At 40.2% G+C, this 18,843-nt stretch overlaps 1 protein-coding gene across 1 annotated transcript in view; it reads right to left on the bottom strand.

Moving 5' to 3' along the window:
• Positions 1 to 445: 445 nt before the first annotated feature.
• The window catches only part of XKR4 (XK related 4), a 416,882-nt gene continuing 398,484 nt past the window's right edge, over positions 446 to 18,843 (bottom strand). The window contains exon 3 of the mRNA XM_048212519.2: positions 446 to 7,889. Within this exon, the coding sequence (XP_048068476.1) occupies positions 6,943 to 7,889 (947 nt within the window). The 3' untranslated portion in view covers positions 446 to 6,942. The remainder of the gene's footprint in view (positions 7,890 to 18,843) is intronic.

The raw sequence follows: 18,843 nt of genomic DNA, 5'->3' as shown, positions 1-18,843 counted from the left end.
TGGAATTAAATGTAGATATTAAAAATAGAAACTGTGTAGTAGAGCAAAAAAGAGTTAAAGTCCAAAGACTCCTATTTTGCTTCTAATAACCAAAGTGTAAGCCTCTGGATTGCGAGACTCCTTCTGCACTTAGCTGTGTATTGCCTGGCAATGTTAGACCTGTGGGTGATGCTTACTGAACAGATGATTGAAGGAATTTTGATTTCAAAAATTACCTGATCTCTTTGGATCTTGGTTATCTCATCTATAAAAGGAATGTGCTGAAGTAACATTTAGATCTCTTTTAGATGTTACTTTCTATAAACATTAGTGACTTCTAATTTAACATATCTTCATAAAGATCTGCTTAAATCTTATCAAAGAAGGAAGAGAGAAGATTGCTTGTATTTTTCATACATTAAAGTCAGAATGATCACTGCGTATTTTTCTAAAATAAATACCAAGGTTGAGAAAATTTGGGGTTTATTACTGGCTATTTGTTTAGAATCAATTCAAACAACATCACATGCAACTTACTGTACAATGTCATTGAATAGGTTTTTACTGTCATCCTGTAGGCCTCAGACATGTTACATTGAAAGTGAGGAGGGAAAGGACACATCAATCATTTTATATTCAATTCAACAAATAGTTGGTAAACATTTGCTTTGTTCTTTACACCTAACCTTTTAATCTAAGGTAAGATTCCTCAATTTATATGATGGGTCAAGCTAAGGGTATAATAATCCTCTTAAATATTAAATTTTGTGAACTACAAGACATAAAATTTAGAGAAAAATCATGGCAATGGAATGGAATAATGTCACTTCAAATGGTTGTTGTTCTATCTTTCCTCCCTGCCTTCCTTCCTCTCTCTCTTTCTCTGTCTCTCTCTCCGTCAGAGCATCAAAGTAAGTAGTGGAGTTCAGTTATTTTTCAGTGTGTCTAACTGGATGACAGTATAGCACATGCACAGAATACAAGAGAAGAACCATCTGGTTAGTTTATATTTATCTCTTACTTTAGTGTAGAGTAGGGCCATGGAGGAGGCCAGTTGTCCAGAATGGAAAAATAGCACTTATCTACATACTATGAATTAAGGTGTGGAAGTAAGATTCAGTTACAGGTGATGGCAATTTCCATTTCTCATCATTGACTTTTATTTTTAACTTTTCATCTTGGAAGACATTTTTGACTTTAAATGAAACTTGCTTTGGAAAATTTCGTCATCAGACCATGACTTTGTTTCTTCTGAAAGCTTGCCAAATCAGAAATAGGTGTCGATGGGAAACTATTCCTTGGTCTTCTAGAAAATTTTGCAGTTTTAAAAGTTGTCACAAGTTGTGTTCAATTCTCAGCTCCACTTTCCTAGCTGTGGGATCTCTGGCAATTTGTTTAGTATCTCTGAGATTAGGTTTTGTCTTCTGTAAATGGTACTTAACTCATACATGGTTGTGAGGATTCAATATCACATAGGTAAAGCTCTGTAGCCAGCACTGGACACATGAAAAGTTGCCAGTCATGGTAAATTACCATCAATATGGGGAACTGAACTGCAAGAATATCTAAGGGTAAAAAAATTACCAAAGCAGAAATTTGCTTGCCAGTGTTTCCGACATATTATGTCAGTATACTGTTTATGAGTAAAATATTTTAGCAAAACAACTAGGCATTTCAAGGACATTGAAACCCATCCCTTATTGAGCAGAACATAGACCACAAAAGGTTGACTGGAGTTTACATTTTGGATTAGATCACTGCATGCAATATAACAAGAGTCTGATTTCTTTTCTTATGGAATCTAGAGAAAGAGCTTCAAATGGATGATCAAACAACATGATTCCTTAAACACTCAAGGGAGAGTTTCTGAACCCCTCATTTCTGTGGGCAAATGGCTGTTTGCCATTTCTTCCACTTGGCTTTCTGCTATGAGTACAGGCTGTGTTCGAGCTAGCCTAATTGCTACAATTAACAAAATTAAATGGCTCATTGTGTTTTTATACAATTCCACCCACATTCCATGGAGTTTTACTGTTGAATGAGTAATCCTACTGTTTAGACCATTGATTGCAGGCACAAATTGAGTCTTTCTGTGTGCCCATTTCTAGGATAGCAACTGCACCAGACATAGGTCCAGAGAGGAAGCTCTGCAGTGGACAGGGCAGCCTGCCTGAGTGAGCAGGGGAGATGCAATCCAACTGCTGAAATCACTTCACAGCCTGAGACAGGTCAGGGCCAGAGACTTGCAAATGGAGGTAGGGTGCGGGGAGTGAATGGGCAGTAGAGGGAAATGGCCCTTCCCCGGCCATGTTGAAATACCCCGGCTTCAGAGGGTGTTATGAGTCACAAGCTGGCAGAAGCAATCATTTTGACTGTTTTCAGAAGTGACACTGGACTGTTGAAGATAAATGAACATGAGTCGATCTGCATCCATCACTGAATTTATAGAAACAACCACCTCAGATCGGCTGTGTTTTCACTATGCACTTCAAGCATCCTCTGAGCTGTATTTCTGAAAGACAGTCTGAGCTGTTTGTAAAAAGGCTTTAAGGAATTCTCCTTAGAAACATAAAAATGCAGGGATCTCATCCAAGCTTTATATAGAAACAGCAATGGCTAATGGCAAAAATGTATGCGAAATCAGGGGAGCATATATTTAGTCTAGAAAATGGTGCATTAGGAAAAAATGGATCCTTGTCTAAATGTTGTGGGAGAACTTGTTCCACTCAATGGCATTGGGTACATTTAAAGGCAAATGTGTAGCCTTACACAATCCTGGTAAGGACACAAGGGTTTTACTTTGCTCAATTCAACCAGTTGGGGGAAAGAAACTTTGAAATGATTCAAAACTATTCTATTCAGCTGCCTAAAAGATGAAATCTTTTAGGAATGATACAGCTTATTTAAGCTCAAAGTGTGAAGTTGCATCTAGGTATTTCCACATTACAAGTGTGTGGATGTCTTATAGACAGGGACTGGAAGCTTGGGCTGAAAAGGAGGAGGAAAAAGATTTTCCACTAAAAGTTCATGTGTCGGTAACATACCAGTTAATATGCGTGAAACGGCAGTATATACTTCATCTTTTTCATCTCTGTTCCTTTAGTTGTGTGTGTGTGTACATATATATATAAAACATACATGTGTGTTATATATACATATATGACATATACGCATGTTATGATACTTTAAAAAACAATCATTGAGATTTCAATGATTCCCATTCACTTGTAATTGGTCAGTGCTATCACTTCATTTATTCATAGAGCAAAATAAATTGGGCACTTAGGAATTACGCATACGTACGTCATTATACTTTCATCTTAGGGTTATCTTTGTATTTTATATTGTGCTAATACTCGAATTGCATGTTCTTGCCAAGTCAGTAAGAGAATTTATTTCATTTGTTGGGTTCACAGCAGTATCATAAATGGGTAGTAGTAACTGAGCGTCTGCAAAGTCAGTGTTACTCAACGAGACGGCACATAGTTCAATAGGACAATGTTAATGGCCAAGAGAATTTAAAGGACATAGTCATTATGGGGGAACCAAACTTTGACTTAAATGGAAACAATTTTTTTTCCTCCAGACAAATACTTAAAAATCTCAGTATAGTTAAGATATATATGTTCTTTAATCTTAAATACAGTTTCATTTCGAAATGCTACTTTGAAAGTGAAAAAAGTGTTTAACGTTTTCTTTTAGAAAATTATATGGTCCTATGCAAAAAGTGAGTGCTAAGAGCAGGACCCCCTCTTCCCTCAGAGAATCCAAGTAGACTCAGGCACAGGAAATCGGGTCCCAAAGAGGAAGAATCCAGCATTTCCAATCTGAATGCTAACCATAGCATGTTCATTTTGGATTCTCTGGTTACTGTTTGTGGAGGGTTTCATGGCAGATTGAAAATGAAATCTCAGGAAGAACTAAAATACAAAGACAAAAATCAAACTTTGTTCCTTTGTACATTGACAATGTCTCTTTAAATCCTAATACTTTAAACTCTCTGTTATCTGTGTATCTAGAAACTAATAACAGTTCTCATCACCACACCATCTGAGGGCAGTGCAGTGCTTTTCTGAATCATGGAAAGAAGACTAGGTCACGATTTTCCTCGGAAGTAAATTTTTTTGGTTCTTGTAATCTTGAGAAAGTTTGGATTTATGGTGGAGATATCATTTCCTTAGCAAAAATTTTTGATTAACTGAAACATCACAGTCTTCAAATACTTTGGATAACAGAGTATTTACAGTATTTGGGAAATCACTGAGAAATGCAATCGTCTTACACCCTCCTAACCATATTCTTACCTCCAAGACAAAGTGCAGTACATTATTGTTTATTCACACAGCACTCATTTTGACTCTTCACATGTTAAATGAGGGATCAAATTGAGAAATAACTCAGGACTTACATGATTGAGGCGTGGTGGGGCCTGATGAGTTTGTGTTGATTGACCACTCTACCTGCAATCTGGTATTTACTCATGGAATCAAAGATATACTTCAACTGAGCCATTGAATTTCCAAAGATCATCAATTAAAAGTTTTCTTGGAAATAAGGAAGCTAATAACTCATGGTCCTGCACAAAAGTGAAGAATTTTTGCCAATATAATGATTTTTTCCTCTTCTACAATGGGGGTGCAATGTTTTCACCAATTGCTGACAAGAAGAGCATCTTCCTGGGCCTTTACTGGCGACTAGGTAATCTTTTCACATCCGAACAAAAGGTTATTATTTTTTAGTGGAAATCTTGCTTGGAGGATCAAATCATGGAGTACTAGGCAAGCATGTCTACCGATAAAAAATCATCTATTTTTAAAATATTGCTCTGGGGCTTTGTACCAAAGGAAGTCATAGGTTGAGCCCTCTGCCATTTCCTGTGGATGTGATGGGGACAGCCGTCTCTGTACAACACACCCACTACAGGTGGTGGCTATTGAACTTGACTATTTTAAGTAGATTGTACAGTCCAAATAACTGAATAATTAAGCTTAATGGACTTTCTCTCTTTTTTTTTCTCTCTCTCTTTTTTTTAGTGACTTGACTAATACTTAATATATAAGTTGGGTTAATATAAAACCAGGGAAGGAAGTTTAAGACATCTTCCACTGTGGTCAGGTTTGTGATAATGGATGGATGAAAGTAATCATTTACAGCTTTCACATCCTGGGAAACATTGGCCAGTCTTGACAAGCCCTTTCTAGTTAAGCTGATTCTCTTGTCACCTGATATTCTGATAGCACCCCTGGCCAGGTTCCTGGGTGCACCAACATTGCAAAGTTGGGTGATCTTGCAAGAGACAAGTGTTCTCAATCTGCTGAGGCAGGCTGACGGAATTTGTGGACCAGTTTCTGACATCCCAAGTAATTATGATGCTTAAAGGATTTTAAACGATTCCAGGTCTATAAAAAAAGTGATGATGCCTATATGTATACCCTATAGTTTTTATTACAAAAATATTGAAATAATCCATGAGTTATTCCACTCTGCACCAACTATAAAAAAATACTATCAAAGTTTGACCGGCACTTTTAATGCAACAAAAAGCACCATGACCGAGGACACTGGGAACAGAAAGCAGGGAACGTTTACTTGCTGTACGGAGGTATTTAAAACCCAGAAGTTTGTTGTAAGAGTGCGACTTTACAAATGATTCAAATACAAATCTTAGCTGGATCTAGTGATAAGCCCTCAATCAGTTTGGAAGGGTTTTCTCATAGCATATTCACTACATTGTCTGCTCATACTTACTAAAAAGTGTCCCAAAGCCTCTAAAAGACACATCACTTTGACCTTGGATTGGGGGGAGGGGGGGAGTCTGTACACAGTGGGAAACTTGATGGTGCGCTCTCACATCCACGTCTGGGGGCTTGCGCCACGTCTGGGGGGCTTGCGCCACTCGTTCTCGGGTGTTTGGGACTTGCACGTCAGTCCTGTGGTTGGACGGTGTTTGGCACTAGGAAGGTGTGGCGAGGCGTGCTCTGGAGTCATCACACAGAACCACGCATTTCCACGTCTGGAAACATCCAGTTCACCATGCTCCTTTTCTGCCGCTCTGCATCTCCATGCCGGCCGGGGTGAGCTTTGGCAGGCTGGGAAAATCAGACGCTCATTTTTGCCTTGTTTCCCTGCTTCCTCTTCATGTACTTATTAAATTTTTGCAACTGAATACTGAATCATGATTATCATTTAATTTACATCACGAAATCAGCGAGCTCCTTGGTCTTGTCGAAAGCCACACATGTGCTGCATAGGATTTCTGTCGGAAAGGACGTTCTCAAACGAAAATTTAAAATAAAAAACAAATCTTGAAATGTGTTGAAAATGAACCATTCCATCCATTCGAATACACATGTAAACAACAGTTGAGTTTGCGGTCCATGGGATAGGATTTGCACGCATGGTAGTGGTTTCCAAATGAGAATGGTCTATGAAATTCTTTTCTAAGTAGTACTGTTCTTTTTTTTTTTTTCTGGAGTCTTGAGGGATATATTCTCTCTCTCTTTGTTTTTATATTCAGAATCAGAGCTTTGCATCAAGAAAAAATCACCTAAGCTATTTTGACAGAGGACTGGTGCCACGTGTGTTAGCATGTGTGTGCGTGTATGTGTGTGTATGTGCGTGTGTGACTGAATATATTTTTATGCAAAGATCTGTTAACTCCATCAAAACACCCTATTGATTGGAGGCAACATTTTCCGTGCTCATTGTACCCTCTGGTGGACACGCTGAAAGTGGAGAGGAGGGGCTGGTAGCAACAAGGAGTCCTACTGAGCTGGCACGGTTCGGTTCGGTCCCTTCAGCCACTGTTTTGAAAGGAGACCAGCAGCAGGCAGTCAGCTGATGGAGGGTCAGACGAAGCGCATTACAGCCTGTTGCCCTACTCTAGGACAGAGTTTCATTATTGCCACAGCCCTGCTGTCACCCCTCTACCTGGAGGTTGTGGCTCCTCCGAGGCCTTCTATTTTATAAAGTGGTTTCATACTCCAACCGCTCCTGAATAAGGGCATCATCTTTGTACTGCAGCCTTGGAGGAGACGGGGAACATTCAAAGGCTAAAATGGCCTTTCGAAGGCTTCGGTCCAAAACGTGTCTCTCCCACGCTGGGTACCTATTCCTGAACAGGTCAATTTTAATGACAGATTCTTCAATCCGTGGTGGGCGAGAGGATGGGGTGGACGGGGCAGTGGGCCTCACCTGAAAGACAGGTACGCACCCATCCCGCTCTGCAAATTTCTGGTCACGGTCGCTGGTGACACTGCGGTTGTTGGAGATGGACCGGAGTGTGCTTGTGGCCACTTCTGGAGGCAGAGTGAAGGCAGCGACTGGGTCCTCACAAGCACAACTTGGTGACTGCCCGAATCGGGGTCCATTGGGGTGAAAGAAGGCATAATACATCAGCATAAAAACGACGCCAGTTAAAAAGCTGCTGAACACCACACACAGAGCTGGGATGGCAAAAGCATCTGCAATCTGGGGAGCCTTGTAGAGGTACCAGAGGGCACTCAAGGCTGTATTTTCCAACAGGATCACAAAATAGTAAATGAAGAGCCTGCAGCGTGTCCTGCCTTCCTTGACGTTGAACCAGCTAAAGATGTAGATGATCCCCACCACCATGTCGAACACAATCTCTTCCCATTTGGTGATACAGAATTCTGTCTCACAGTGGACGATCCAGAAGGTCATGATGCACCAATGGAGGACGATGAAGATCCCAAAGTACAGCTGGAAAACCGAGGCAAAGAGGGCGAAGGTGATGACTCTGGCGGCAATGGTGAAGAAGTGCCAACAGAACTGGATGACAACAGCCATGTAGCTGATGGGCTTCTTGTCATCTCGAGAGTCCCGGAGGGCCTTCTGGTAAGAGGCCAAGGCCCAAGCCAAAGACACGAGGGAGGCTGCCGCTGTGAAACCTACAAAGGCAAAAAGGAAGATGGTCTGTCAAAAGTGTGATGCAGTGTTGTAACCTGAAAATAAGGCATGTGGTGCTGCGGGCTTGAGACAGGCTAGCTGCGACCTCAGCAAAACTCTCATTCCTTGGAGTTTGAGCTGGGCTAAACGCTCACTTGGGGCTCCTAGTGTCTGTCTTCTGTGGGCCCAACCATATGGAGAAGTCATGACTGTTGGCGGGAATGCTGCTCAAAGCACACATGGGGTATGGGATTGAGAAATCCTGTGGAGGGGTGGTGGTGGTGGTGAACTTTCTGTGTATATGGTGGAAATAGGTAAACTAAGGCGGCGGTTTTGTGGAGTGGGAAAATAACTATGGATTAGGTCGACAGACTGGGTTGCTGTGTCAACTCTGTGTGACTTTGGACAATCATTTAAACTGGTGTCCTCATTTATAAAGTGGGTGATCTCCAAGGTTCCCAGCAGCTTTGAGATTCTATGGATGAAAGGGTAAATAATCATTGGAAATGTGAGGGGCTAGCTTTTTTACCTTTCTGCTTCTAAGCAAGAATAAATACACTTCATTCACAAGAGAAAGTTTACTCTTTTTTTACAAATAAGAAAAGGAGGCCATAAAACCTCCTTGGCAATGATTCTTGTCTTACCTGCGATGCAGTTTGTCCTACTATAACCTGAACATAATTCTTCCTACAGCTTTTGTCTGTTCCTTACTGCCTTTCCCTTAGAAGAAGACCTGTCTGTTCACTGCCACTCACCGCTTATTCTTTTGTAGAGGGAAAATTGTTCAGAAATCACCTCTCAACCATTTCTCTTATTTTATGAACCCCGTTTGGATAGTATATTCTCTAAAAGTTTGTTTACAAGTTTTTAAAGTAACTTGTATTATTTCCCTCCACTTTTGCTCCATCTTTCGTGTCTGAAGCATCATCTGTATGGTCCAGACAGGGACAGGGCTCACCTGAAAACACACTGGCCTCCTTTGGAAGAGAGCTCTTGTGGGTAATCACTTTGCCACAGAAATGTTAGTCAATCTGCATACTACACAACAAGTGTAACAAGACTTATCAAGACTAAGAATAGGTGGGGCGCCTGAGTGGCTCAGTCATTAAGCATCTGCCTTTGGCTCAGTTTATGATCCCAGGGTCCTGGGGATCGAGTCCCACATCAGGATCCTTACTCAGCTGGGAACCTGCCTCTCCTTCTCACACTCTCCCTGCTTTGTGTTCTCTCTCTCTCTCTGTGTCAAATAAATAAATAAAATCTTAAAAAAAAAAGACTAAGAATATGTTTTGTGTTTTAAAGTCCAGATGGTTTTCCTCCAGAGATACTAATCATAACCAGGCCACATTCTAGTCTTTGGACTAGAATGGAAAAAGTAGAAGAAGGATTGCCAGGAACTTGTGATGGAACTGGTACTTTGCTTTTATATTTTGATAGAGAAAATCTGTTGTCTATGATCGTTGAAAAACAAATTGGAAAAAAAATGACTCTTGCGGGAACGATGCACACTAATTAATTGACAGAAAAAACAGTCAACCTCAACAATCATTTCTTGCACATTCTCCTTGAGTAAGGTGAACTCCAAAAGACAATATTGAGGAGAAAATATTTTCCAATGGCCACGTCTTATATCCACCCCCAATCAAGCTAGCAGAGTTCCTACATCTTACTCTGGATCTTCAGCTTTTTTTTCTGGCCAGCACGAAAATCTTCCGTTACCATAACTCTCTGGCAGTTATGGCAATATTTTAGGTCAGTTAGAGACCAGTACAGAAAGGAGTTTTTGATAATATAATTTCTTTCCTTCTTCTTGTATTTTTAAATTTTTTTCTCTTTTTTTATTGTTTGGTTTCTTTTTTTCTTTTTTAAATGGTGATATAATTTCTATGGGTGGAAAACACTGACATCAATTGTAAAGCAAATTTGGAAGTGAAAAGAGATGGTAGGAAGAAAAATTAGAAAAAAAAAGAAAAGAAGGTGAGACAATGGGAAATAAAAGGTCATGGAATAATGACTTTGAGAACGACACCCTCACTTTCAGTTTAGAACATAACAAAAGGTTGTGCAATTTTAATCCTAACACCTTTGAGCGGCATAGGAGCTGCTCATGACCTCGTTCCTTATCTGTACCATTTGCCACGGTAGGGATTGTTCTGGAGTAGACAGCATCCTCCTCGTGTGCGTAAGCTGTGCCCCAGGAAGCCCTTCTTTTCACACCCCCGAGTCGTGGGTACTGGGCTCACGCACAGCGCCACCTTCCGGAAGATGGCTGCATTGCTGGTCAGGTGGACAAAGCATGTGTGGTAGTCAGAACCACGAGGGTACCAGTTTTCACGGGCCGAACTTATTAAAGGCTGTTTTTCAAAACAGCGACAAATAGTAAAAAAAACAAAAACAAAAACCAAAGCTTACAGACATACGTCATAAAATCATCTGTTGTCACATTTAAAAGAATTGGCAGATTGGCTAAGTCCGAATTCCCCCGTAATCTTCACCCCTTTTACTGCATGTCCTAAAATAGGAATTCAGCCTGCTCCAGGAACTTGGTAAGACAATACTTTGGCAGTAGAAAAGGGAAGATTTTTCTATCAGCTTTGTTTTCTATGTATCTTACAGTTTACAAAGTTGATTTTTTGCCTATAGCCAAGGCAAAGTTCATGTCCATTGATGACCACCTCTTTATGAATTCTCTGCTTTAGCAACAATTAGAATTTCTCTGGTTCATTTGATTTTTTCCCCTTCTGTTTAGCAATTAATTTTTATAAGACAAATATATGCCTGAACGGAAAATATGTTAGAGTTATTCCTTATTACAAATTCACATTACCATGAAATGCATAAATTTTTGTTTTTTTACACAAATAATATCAGCTCAGTTGTTTCAAGAAAGGTTCCCTCAGTAAGGCACTGCATTATTATTAAAGTAGAATTCTCTGGAACCTCTGGGGCTGACACATAGAACTCTAAGTACTACTTTAGCTAACAATGTATATTTTAACTTTTTATTGGGAAATAATTTCAAACGTAACAGAAGAATTGCAAAAGTAAAAATAGTACATTGAACATCTATATACTCTTTGCCCAGATGATCATTTGGCCTCCTTTGCTTTATCACTGGCCACCTCCCCCCTTTTTTTTTCTCTCCCAACCATTTGAGAGTAAGTTGCTGCTGTGGTCTGAATGTTTGTGTCCCCCTCCACTCATATGTTAAAATCCTAACCCTTAAAGATGATGGTATTAGTAGGAGGGACCTTTGGGAGGTTCTTAAATTATGAATGGGATTAGTGCCTTATAAAAGAGGCCCATAGAACTCCCTAAGCCCTTCTGCCACATAAGAATACAATGATAAATCTTCAACCCAGAAGAGAGCTCTCACTAGACCATGCTGGCACCTCAATCTTGGACTTCTAGCTTCCAGAACTGTGAGCAATATATTTCTGCTGTTTATAAACTATCCAGCCTGTAGTGTTTTGTTACAGCAGCCCCAAAGGACTAAGACAATGGCCCTTTACCTTAAAATATATCAATGTCTATTTCTTATGAATAGAGGTATTCTTTTAGATAACCACAGTAAATTTATCAACTTTAGTCAATTTAACATTGATACAATACTTTTTTTCTAATCCACGGCATCCACTATCAATATTCCAATTTCATCAATTGACTTTAACAATGTCCATTATAGGATTTTTCCCTGTGGTACAGAATGGAGTCTGGAATCAGATATTGCATTTAGTTGTCTTACCAACTTAGTTTTCTTTAATCAGGAATATTTCCACCAACTTTCTTTCTTTGCCTTTTTGACATTGGCATTTTTTTTGATGAGTACAGTACCAAAAAAAAAAAAAAAAAAAAAAAGAGTGTTCTTTGTTTTGGGTTTGTCTGTTTCCTCATGGTTAGATATTCGGGTTACACATCCCAAGCTGGAATATTACATAAGTGACACGGAACAATATTCCACACCCCCACCATTAAGATATTGAAATATAAGGATTCCTTCAGTGTTCCAAGACGTATATGATGTGTCCATCAGTATTTTGCTTCAAAATAATGAATAACATATCAGTTACAAAACTTCACTCTAAAATCAAACTCCTAAAACAGCTACAGAGGACTCAGTGGGATTCTATTATTTATTAAAATGTTAAAATAGATGATAAGACCTCAGAGCTTATCTAGTGCAATGATCTCATTTTATAAAAAAGAAATCAAATCTCCCTTGGAGAGGTTACTAGATTTATCTTCCCTCTTTCCTCCCCCAAGATTATTTCTGATGAAAACCGTCCTTCTACTCCAAAGCTAACCCCCTGCTTCCTGGAGAAAAGACCCTGTCAGTTATTCCCCTGTGTCTGTATCCCAGCTCTTCCTCCTCAGGAGCTCCTTTCCCAGGGATTACAAACATGTGACAAGCCTCATTTTACCCCAAGAATTGCCCTTCACTTGACTGAATCTCTTCTCCTTTTTTTCAGACTTGTCTCTTTCCTGTTTTTCCTTCTATTTTGTTTCTTGTCTTTCCATTTTTATCTGCTCATCCTTGAGCCACTGGTTGGGATGCTGCTCCCGGGCGTCCTCCCTTCGCAGCCTCTCCCTGAGAGAGTCCCTGCACTCCTGCGTTTCCCCTCATCTCCTCCACCTCAGCATTCAGCGAAGCCATCCTTGCACCAGACTTCCCTGGCCCCAGAGCTGTGTGTCTGATTATTTCCCTGAGAACCTTCAGACCAACAGTCTGTGTCTCCGTGTCCACACAATCGGATACCTGGAAGCAATCTGGCTGTAGATGACAGCGTTCGCTTTCTCATGGAAAGAAGACAATTCTTCCTCTACGCCCCCTGTTGTTAGTGTAATACACTTCTCAGAATGAGAGAGAACATGAATTTCCAGGTAGGCTGCCACAGTTCTAAGAAGATGATTTTGTAGGCAGCTTGAGGGACTGAGAAATACCGGATTGCAAAGCCATCCAAATCCAAGTGTTCACAATATGTGCCGTTCGGGTGTATTGCATCGGAAGGGGTCCAGACTAAACCACTGTGGCGTAAAAACTATCTTGAGCTGAAGGCATTTGAGTTCTGAAATCTCTTATCTGCCTAAAAGCAGAGCATCTTAAAAGAACTCAACTGTCATAAATGCCCTCCCCAGGAGCAACTCGAATCTTCTTAGAGAGGAGAAGTTGGCACCACACCCGAATAGACTATCATAAAACTATTATATCTCCCATCTACTCTCTTCAGTGTTTTATCTTTCCAAAAGTCATTCGTTTTTCCATAAATGCCCTTTCTCCCTCACTTTTAAGAAGTCATTTATTCTCCCAGAAGTGTCCCTTGCCCTTTCCCATCCCCTATTAAGATAAACTCCAAAATCTAATGACCTCCTTGGAGTCACATTTCCTTGGGAAATCCTGTGTGTACATACATAATTACACACATAATTTACATATTTACACACATGATTACACACATGATTATATGTATAATTAAATCTGTCTTTGTCTTGCTAATCTGTTTGTCGATTTAATTTGCATGCCCTCAGACACAGAACCAAGTGGGTAGAGGAGAAGTTGTTCCTTCCAGTAAACAACTGAATTGAGTCCAGCTGACCCCAGGTGTTTTGTTTTCTCACTGTAGCCCAAATAATTGATCTGACTTTGAATAAGACAATTCAATGACCATAAAGTCAGTGTGATAGTTTATTCCATCATTTTGAGCTGAATATCTATATATTTGGATAAGGTTTGGTAAGGGATGTAACACCTTTGGAAATATAATCTAAGAAATTTTCTTTACAAACCTCTAGATGGGGTGGGGTCTACTTCTAGCTTCCGTGAATTGTTACAGACATTGCTTAGTAATTCAGAGACTAGTTTCTCAGAGGAAGACTGAGGTACTTTTCCTTTTGAATAAAGATTTTTTTCAGAATGAAGGTTTTGAGTCTGATACTAGCTAGTCAGCTAATTAGCATTTCAAAGGGAACTGATAGAAATCCATATCATGTTGTCCAAGTGAACAACAAAGTTTTGACTTTCTTCCCTCTTTTCTCCTTGCTTCTTATAGATGTCTTTTCCCTTACTGCTGTTTCCATGTCTCTTTTATGTCCTTTTCTTCCTTCTCTTTCTTCTCCTTCTGTCAGTCTGTCCTTTTTCCCCGCTTTACTTCTGCTCTGTTCTTCTTCATTCTTTTTTCCCCATTTCCTGGGGGAACGTGACATGGAGTCGAATTATTTCTTAAACAGTGGTTGTTTAATTAACTAAGGTTTGGTGTTGCCCAAATGTAACCTTCCAACTGTTCCTAAAACTCAAATAAATTCAAAATAAGAAAGGAAGTTACTCTATTTCAATGTTAATGATCTGTTCTACCTGCTCTTCTCTGGTCCTTGCTCTGAATCCCATGGCTTTGCTCCAAATCCAGATTTGCTTTCAAAGAACTCCCACTGAAAGGATTCAGCACTGCTAACTTCTGTTTTTTATTACAAGTAACTTGCTTTCCTATAATCTTCCTTTAAGTTGGATCTAAATGCAAACTTTTTTTTTTTTTTAAGATTTTATAAATGTATTTGTCAGAGAGAGAGAGCACAAGCAGGGTGAGTGGCAGGCAGAGGAAGAAGCAGGCTCTCTGCTGATCTGGGAGCCCGATGTGGAGCTTGATCCCAGGACCCTGGGGTCATGACCTGAGCCAAAGGTAGATGCTTAACCGACTGAGGAACCTAGGTGTCCCCTAAATGCAATCTTAATGACAGATGTAAAAAATATTTATATTTTATTCAGGATAAATTAACAGCTTAGAGTATGGTTGATGGGGACTAGGGGAGGGGGTTGTAGGCAAAAGCTGTACTATCTCAATTTAAACATTTCCTTTCCCAAAATGGGGCTGGTATGGAATATAAGACCCTTAGAAATACTATAATGCAAGAAACTGTTTTGATTTGGGGATCTCCAGACCAGGAGGGGGATACTTCTGGCCCCCAAGTGTAAATTTGTTCTCTCTACAAACATGTTTTCATATAAGGTATGCTGTCCTCTTCCTTCAGGGAACATATTCTGGTCCAAAATCATGTTTGATTTTGTGTTTTAATTTATTTCATGTTAATGCTAATTATTTAATTTTAATTTAATTTAATTGTTGTGTTGCTTGTTAGGGTGGACCTTCAGGTAAGGATGGGTATCTGCCTTGTTTACCTTCCTGTCCTCTAGTGCCTTGTATGGTCCCTGCCATCATGTTAAGAATTGGCACTTTGAGAGACAGAAAGCAAGGCCAAAGGAAAGGTAGAACGGAAGGGAGAGAGCAAGAAAGAGGAAGAAATAGAGAGGGAGAAAGAGAATTCCAAATATAAAGCTGGAACCACAGAGAGAATGAGATATTCAAAAAATGTGCACATTTCTTCATTGCTTCTTTCCAATTTCAATCTGAGCTGCAAATGCCAAAACACTGAGAAATAAAGTCTGTACTCCTGTCGTGTTGTTTGTGGTCTGGGTGTAAACAATTCTTGGAAATCCCCAGAGAATGCTTCATAGGATTTATAGCCTAATTCCCCAGATGTAGGAGGTTTGGGGAATTGAACCAAGTACTCTAATTCTTTGATTCTTCAACAAACAGAATGAGCCTGTCTCTTTTCTCCTCCTGAGGGAGGGCAATCACAGCCCTTTCCCTGCAAAAGACCAGCCAAAGGTTACAGGCTCAGGGAAACACCTGGCCCCTAACCCATGTTTATAACCAAACTGTTGCTGGTAAGAAAGTGCTCTTTTATTTTTAACTTAAAACATTCATTATTATGTAATATTTCAAGCATCTACAAAAACCGAGGAATAATACAGTAGATATACCCTCCCTGCAGAATCAGTATCCATCACCAGGGAAGATGACTTTTGGCCAGCAGGGGGACGCCTCTGGATGTCCCCTTGGATGCACTCCTTCCTGAATCTGAATCTTCCTGCGTCTTCCTTTCCCTGTACTGACTGACACAGAAGGCCTGTGCCAGAAGCTAACTCACTGATCGCTGATGTTTTACCAGCACATTTTGGAAAGCCCGGCCCGGTGCTCTCACGGCCACCCCACTTTGCCTTGCTCATCTCATCTTGCCTCTCTGAGCTTCAGACAAACTGCCTTGTCTCCATTCCTCACATGCTCAACAAGACTGCATTTTCAGGTGCTTGGGTGGCTTGGTCGTTAAGCCTCTTCCTTCGGTTCTGGTCATGATTGCAGGGTCCTGGGTTTGAGCCCCGCATCGGGTTCCCTGCTTAGCGGCGAGCCTGCTTCTCCCTCTCCTCCCTGCTTGAGCTCTCTCTCACTATCTCTGTCCCTCTCTCTCAAATAAATAAATAAAATCTAAAAAATAATAATAATAAAAGACTGCATTTTCTTCCTAGAGAAAGGAAATGCTGAGCTCCCTCTTGAAAAGCCACTTCTCTCCAGTAAATCCCTACTCATCTTTCACTTGTTAGATTCAGCTTCATTTCTTAAAGAAGTCTTTCCTAGCCTTCAACCCAAATCCTGTCACTTAGTGTCACCCAAATCCTTGTCACCTTGTGTTTGTTCCTCATGCTGCACCCAGGCACACCTGCTGTCGTTATGCATTCATGTGGCTGATGATAGACATGTCTACCCAACAGGGCTGGATCTGTGTCCTATGGCTGACCATTGTCCCTGACATCTGTCACTCTCTTGTGTATCAATTCTGAAATTAGTGCATTTGTCATCCAGTAGCCGCTTTCATATTGTATTATTTGCCCACTCTCTTGATTTCACACATCTCAACTTCCCTTCCTTTCACCCCATTTTTTCATCTTGTCAATTTCAACATTTTTGTTGGAAATTAAGGTATTTCCCCACCAGTAGTTTGGGAACAGATGATTTGCAACATCACCCTCTCAGCTATGCAGGTGAGATGATCATTTAAGCATTCATACCATATACAGTCTTATCATCACTAACACGATAACTTTTCCCCCTAAACATACAGTCCCTAACCAACCAAAAACGAGACTTTGAATTTTAGATGACAATATAATATTGATTTCCTGTAGTCAAAATCTTTGTGGTTTCCTTAGCGCATTTGAGGCTCATAATCATAGACAAATAAAAGAGGAGCAAGCATTTGTTGGGCCCTCGCTTTGTGCACTATGATGTGCTGGGTACCTACATCCTTTGTCCCACCTACAATTCGTGATGACACCTTGAGGCAAGCACTGTTTTGCACTCTGGGAGACAGACGCAAAGAGTTAAATAACTTGCCAAAGTGCGTGTAATTAGCAAGGAGGGCAGGCATCAGAATTCACACATTCCAAACTCTGTTCGTCATGGTAGGAGACGGGTATGACTATCTGCAATGGGGACACTAGGCACGAAAAAGTGCAGGAGCTCTCAGATCTCTCACGGTCTAAGCTCACGGGATAACAGCACAGAGAAATGTACATGACCCAGGAACAGTGCCACCTCTTTAGGCAGCCGACTCCCACCGGGTCCCCACCACACCTGCTCTTTCAGCCTCACAGCAACCATATTTGTTCCCAGGCTAAATGATCCCATTTTGGATTCTTTTCACAAAGATCAGAAGCGTGAGCACCTTCACATTTCTTGGACTGAAGCAGCCCCCCTGGTTTCCCTGCATTTTCACCTGAGGAAAAATGTTGTCCAATTTCAGTTGATTATGTGATCTAAGAGTAGGAGATCACAAAATGAAGATCCAGAACCAGAGTGGCTTTCCATTTCTTCAGCATGCTTAGAACTTGTCCCTTAGTTACAGATAGAAAAGCAGTAAATCTTCTTGGCTGGACTCATATCGAATTTACCTGGTTGAAAGAATGTAATAATTGAAAAAAATGGAAAGCCCTCTGTGCTCTGATCTTTGGTGAGTGCAGTGAAGGTAAGTAACTAATATAAGCCCCACCGGGTCTCGGGTGTTCTAAGTCTTACATTGAAACCATTTATCTCTGTTTTAAACCTTGTAATAGTTTTGATTAAAAATATTTAAATGCATAATATGTTTAGTTTTGGTAGGGATATGCATACTTCTCGTAATCCATTCTGAGGATTTCAACTTCTTTGCAAGGCAAATTGTAAGGCTGCTAAGGTGTTGATAAGGAAAACACTGAATTGAAATGAAAAAAAGTGTTTTAATATGAAAGTAGTTGAAGAAAGTTGTTGAGAGAAGCAAAGTGTCTTAGCAAATGTGGGAAGTTATTTCCTTCTGATTGGAAAAAAAATCACAGATGATTTCACATAGCTCCATCCATTTGATAATTTCAAAGTTTATTATTTTTAGATTTTTATTAAAATTTCTCAAGAAGGGGCGCCTGGGTGGCACAGCGGTTAAGCGTCTGCCTTCGGCTCAGGGCGTGATCCCGGCGTTATGGGATCAAGCCCCACATCAGGCTCCTCCGCTATGAGCCTGCTTCTTCCTCTCCCACTCCCCCTGCTTGTGTTCCCTCTCTTGCTGGCTGTCTCTATCTCTGTCAAATAAATAAAATCTTTTAAAAAAAAATTCTCAAGAAGACAAACATTTTGTGTAGGAGACTTTGAAAACATCTCCTGCTTTCTCTAGGACAAAAAAAATTCTGTGAATAGAAGGCAAGAAGTCATCATTCTCTGTACAATATTACAAATTGAACGGTTAAATTTGTACTGAAAATAAAATGATGATAGAAATTACTACTTAAAAGACATAAAATAAGTAACCTGAGTAAAATTCAATAGGATTGCATTTTTCTTTAAGTTTATTTTCTATCCCTTTTAAAATTTTTAACCACTGTGCTATTTTTTTCTTTAAGTTTTTCTCCCTTATGTTCCCAAGGTGACTTTGCGGTCTGCCATGCGTGCGAAGTTGATTGCCTACGTGCCACACATCACCTGGTAGCGTCACTGGTATTGACAGTTACCAGCCTACTGAGGGGAATCCGTGATTCAGGGCATCCCTGGGAGAGTGGCAGTCTGAATCGCCGGGGTTTATAATCAAGTGTTAATTCTAATG

The sequence above is a fragment of the Ursus arctos genome, unplaced genomic scaffold (assembly GCF_023065955.2).
Source record: "Ursus arctos isolate Adak ecotype North America unplaced genomic scaffold, UrsArc2.0 scaffold_6, whole genome shotgun sequence".
NCBI lineage: Eukaryota > Metazoa > Chordata > Mammalia > Carnivora > Ursidae > Ursus > Ursus arctos.
The sequence above is the reverse complement of the archived record's forward strand: the minus strand, read 5'-3'. Positions and strand labels throughout refer to the sequence as shown.